Source organism: Propithecus coquereli, unplaced genomic scaffold (genome assembly GCF_000956105.1).
Source record: "Propithecus coquereli isolate 6110/MARCELLA unplaced genomic scaffold, Pcoq_1.0 Scaffold65, whole genome shotgun sequence".
Taxonomy (NCBI): Eukaryota; Metazoa; Chordata; class Mammalia; order Primates; family Indriidae; genus Propithecus; species Propithecus coquereli.
Genome location: NW_012152507.1, coordinates 5,115,772 through 5,120,823, shown reverse-complemented (window position 1 = coordinate 5,120,823; position 5,052 = coordinate 5,115,772). Strand labels below are relative to the sequence as shown.

The 5,052-nt window shown below is 33.5% G+C and overlaps 1 protein-coding gene across 1 annotated transcript in view; it reads left to right on the top strand.

The window, feature by feature from the left end:
• Nucleotides 1-5,052, top strand: part of LOC105822942 (lipopolysaccharide-responsive and beige-like anchor protein) — a 587,311-nt gene that overhangs the window by 121,458 nt on the left and 460,801 nt on the right. The window contains exon 11 of the mRNA XM_012660015.1: nucleotides 2,794-2,902. Coding sequence (XP_012515469.1) covers nucleotides 2,794-2,902 — 109 coding nt within the window. The remainder of the gene's footprint in view (nucleotides 1-2,793; nucleotides 2,903-5,052) is intronic.

Here is a 5,052-nt window from a genome sequence, read left to right as displayed (position 1 = left end):
TAGCATGAATATTAGAATTGTTAATATTTTATATAAATTGGTTCTTTTACCAGTTCATTGACAATACAAGATAGTTATAATACTAATTCATTTGGTTTCTCTTGACTTGTATGCTTTTGTTACATATTTTAAGATTACAGTATTTTTGAATTCTAGACGTCGTTATTATAACTGTTGTAAATACTCAGTATTCTTTTAGATTTATCCATGTTTGCCATTTCCATTGCTTTAATTTTTTTTCCTTGATTTGCATCAACCTGCCTGACATTATTTTTCTTTTTTCCAAAGAATTGGGATGACTAGCGACAAGTTCTGTTTTTTGTTTGTCATAAAATGTTGTTATTTTGCTTATGTTAGTGAGAAAAAACTTTTCCTCTACCTTCTTAGGTTCTGTTTTTGGGTTCCCATGAATTAAATGGACAATAGACAGATTAGCAAGAGAAAAGACAGATTTTTTTAGTCTTAAATAAGTACATGGGAGTTCACAGAGAAATGTGTCTCAAGGAAGGGATTAAAATTTGTAGCTCATATACCGTCTTAATAAGAGAAGGGAAGATAGTGAAGGGCACTTTTTGGAAAGCAGGTGACTTTTGGGAAAGATAGATGGGCCTTTAGGAGAATAGATAGAAGATATAATAGTTTTGACAATATCTGTTAATGTGATTTTTTATTCCAAGGCTAATTTCCCATCTTCGTTAATGAAAGTCAATCTTTTTTGGTTGTGAAACTTTGTGGAAAGGGATTTATGAAAGTTTAATTCTTTGGAGAGTCTGCTTTTAGGCAGATAAGGGGAGTTTAGAAAAAGACTCTTCACAGTGGTATAATCTGGACCTTTTCCTTATTGAAAGATATTTTTTGAGTGTAGAATTCTTGGCTGGTATTTTTTTGTTTGTTTCTTTAGTATTTTTAAAAGGTCATTGTATTCTTGATTCCATCAGACTTACTGTTGCTCCTTTGAAGACAGTTGTCCTTCCTCCTTTTACTTACCCCCTACCCCTGACTACTGTGAAGTTTTTTTGTCCTTGGTAATTTTACTGTCATATGCCTAAGTGTGGTTTTCTTTTATCTTGTTTGGGGTTTGTAGTACTCCATCAACATATGGCTTAGTGGTTTTTTCCAGCTTTGTAATATCTTGGTCATTATCTCTCTTCAAATATGTGTCTGCTCTCTTTTTGTGCTCCAAATACACTTATGTTCTACTGTGTCCTGTATGTCTGTTATTTATTTTGTCAAATTTTGAATCTTTTTTTAAAACTTATTTATTTTTTTACTATGTTTCGGTCTAGTTGTCATTGACCTATCTTTCTAAGTTTGTCCTTCTTAGGCTGAGTTTAATAAGTAGGTAAATCTATTCTTTTTTTTTTTGAGACAGTGTCTCACTCTGTTGCCCTGGCTAGAGTGAGTGCCTTGGCGTTAGCCTAGCTCACAGCAACCTCAAACTCCTGGGCTCAAGCGATCCTTCTGCCTCAGCCTCCCGAGTAGCTGGGACTACAGGCATGCGCCACCATGCCCGGCTAATTTTTTCTATATATTTTTAGTTGTCCGATTAATTCCTTTCTAATTTTAGTAGAGACGGGGTCTCGCTCTTGCTCAGGCTGGTCTCGAACTCCTGAGCTCAAACAATCCGCCCGCCTCGGCCTCCCAGAGTGCTAGGATTACAGGCATGAGCCACTGCGCTCGGCCGGTAAATCTATTCTTATTTTCATTTTTTTTTTTTATTCTGTGGTTTCCATTCTCAACTGGAATTCTTTATTGTACAGTCTATTATTCTAAACATATTAACTACATTTATTCCAGTGTCCAGATATGAAACTTTACTACTTGATTTTCTGTGAGTCAGTTTCTATTTAGTTTTTATTCATTTCTTATTGTTTCTTGTGTCTGTTAATTGGTGATTGAATGTTGGAAATTATATTTTAACATTGCAACAGTAAATTTAAGTCTCTGTATGATATTATCTTCCTCTAGAGAGGACTTCTGATTTTTGATTAGCAGTTAGACTATGGGCTGATTATATTAATTTAGGTCCTGAGCTGATTCAAGGCTGGAATTTTTTAGTCTTTGTGGAGTTGGCCTACTCCTAGCATGTAGCTGTTCTGTGATTTCCTGAAAACCTGGGGTTTGACCACAGCCCTCCTACATTGGTATTTCTCTGTTTTTCTCCTCACTTTGAATGTTTCGTTTAGCTTTTTGGCTACCAGTTAATCTAGCTACAAATCACCAGAGTATTGTTTGATGTTTCAGTGTTTTGAGGCCTGGTCTATTAACTGTTTCCTAGAGTATACCTGGATGTCTGCTGAAAGTCTGGGTAGTCTACCAGGACCTCTTCACCTTGACAGAATGTGAACGTCAGTTTTTGTCTACCTAGCTTTATGAGACTGGTGACAGCTCTGTCTAGCTTCTCTGTTCTTACTTGTGAATAGCAAATTCTTTAATGAGAAAAGTCACGCTGAATGTCTTCTGTGGATTTTTGCTGCTTAAATCTTGGCTGCCTTAGCAACTTTCTAGTGCCTTTAAAAAGATTAAAACACAAATTTAATCCAGTATTTTTAGTTGCTTTTGTTAGGTGGATAGTCTGATTGAAGCTAATCTGCTGTTGCCAGAAAGATAATCTTGCTATTACATTCTGAAGTTATTTAGTGTGAAATAATGGTACCTCATTATGTATGATGTCAGAAGAGGAAAGTAAATATTCCTTCCTCTCCAAAATGACATGTTACTTTTAAGCAGGAAATAATCATATATGTTATTTGTGTATACATATATTTATTTGATAATACTCATCTCTTACAGGTTGCTTAGTCAAACAATGAAGGATCATCTAGTAAGAGTAGCAAATGAAGCTGAATTTATTCTGAGCAGACAAAGAGCAGAGGATATTCACAGACATGCGGAATTTGAGGTAAGTTACTTATGGTTGGTGTGAGAAAGTTACTGTTTTTAATGGTAATCCTGGGAAACTACCCAGGTATAATAAAATGGCAGTATGGTCTAAGGAAACATTTAAATATCATCAAAAATTTAAAAATTAAATTTTTTAAATTTTAGAAATTTAAAAATTTTAAATTCCCAGAGTTATGGGGATTCTGGGAAGATAGTACAAGTCTCTTTAGCTTTCTCATTTAAACTCCAGTTCAGCTATAGAGTAGCTTCTATGTTTGGCTGACCTGATCTTAATAATGGGAGCTGGGTCTTGGTCTCTGATGGTTTTCCAGTAAAGAAAATTAGTGAAGGACTTTGGCTCTCTCTGGGCAAAACACAGCTAGTTAACCAGAAATGAAAATCTCTATGGCAAAGATGAGATCTTCCAGGTTTCTAGAGAGGAGCTGAACACAGAGATGTGAAGGTTCTCTACTCTTGAGGTTTGAGAGCATAATAATCTTTGTAGCTGAGGAAATGAAGGAACATACAGTTTTCTTCCTGGATTCTTACCGGGGGATGAAGTGATAGACCCATCCTGGGACCACTGCTCATCTCAGCAGTTGCACCTGAACATATGTAACAAAAATGAATTCATAGAGGAGATTAATGGCTTTGTTGCTGTATAAATGACCAAAATTCACATAAGGTGAATTAGAAAATTTGACATGAACATTTGCTATAAAAGTAGAAAAAAATTAAAAAGCCCTGTATGGGTTCTTTCTAACATAGATAAACTCATATGTTGCTTATATTTTTCTGGTACATTAGAAGAGATGAAAACCACTCCAAGTACGTTTTATACAACCATCAAACCTGAAAATTGTTCTAAAAAAATAAAACTCTGGAAGACCAATTTCACTTAAGAATATAGGTATAAAATTTAAAGTAGTATTTTAGCTAATGTAATTCATCAATATAATGAAAGAATTATGTAAGATTACAACTGAGAATCTTTCCTGGAGTTCAAAGATGATTTGTTTTTGGATATCTAACTACAAAATAAATTATGCTAACAAATTAAAATAGAGAAAACATGTAAAGATATCAATAAATATAGAAAAAGCATATGATAAATTTAAGCAGCCAGCTTTATTAAAATTCAGAGAAAAAATTTATCTAAGAAAGCAATCTAAATGTGATAAAACTATTTATTAAAGATCATTTAAATGGTTAAAGCCATTTCTATTAAAATCAGGAAAAATGAGTGATACCTACTGTCACTGTTATTATTTAATATATTCTTGCAAGTACAAGATATAGCTAATATCAATGCTGGAAAAGAAAAAATAAGATTACTAGCAAATTTCTAATGCTGCAGTGTAGGAAAACCTAAGAGATTCTGGAACATTTTCATACCAGAATTAATAAGGGAATTTGGTGAAATTATTGGATACAAGATAGATATGCAAAAAATTAATAGCTTTTTTTTGATAAGCAGTAACCAGCTAAGAATGGAAATCAGAAATATAGTGTATTCACAGTTATGATGAAAACATTGTTTTGGGTCAGGTGCTCTTTGGAACAAAACCATAAAATCTCATTAAAGGGTAGAAAACAAAATATAAACTAGGAGAAAGTTATTCCATGCTGGAGAGTGTATCTTGAGTTCTTGGTGTGTGTGTGAGTGAGAGAGAGAGGGAGAATATCAGCATTTAATTTTCATATTGTCTAAATTTATAACATTCATGACTTATAATCAAAATTCTGATAGTACTTGAGTATTTGTTCTACATATAAGTGAATTCAGTACTATACCTCATCTCCCCATTTTATTAGTCACAACTTCTTAATTTCCAGATTCCTTCTTTGACTCAATTCCTAATTGGCTAGGTTTCATCATCATTCTTTTTTTCTACAAGGGGCTCATGTGTGCTGTAAACTTCAAATTCTTTCATGTTTAAGAATACTTGCCTGCTGTCTTTATATTTGGATGACATTCTGATTGGTTAATATTGTTGGTTAACACCTATATTTCCTTATAACTTTGTAGACATTGCTTCATTGTTTTATGGCTTTGAATGTTGCTTTCAGAGGACAGTTGTATTTTTCAATTTTTGATTTGCTTTTTCTATGTTCTGCCTGAGATTTCTTTGTCCATGAAATTCAATTTCTTAACAGCAGTATGGCTCC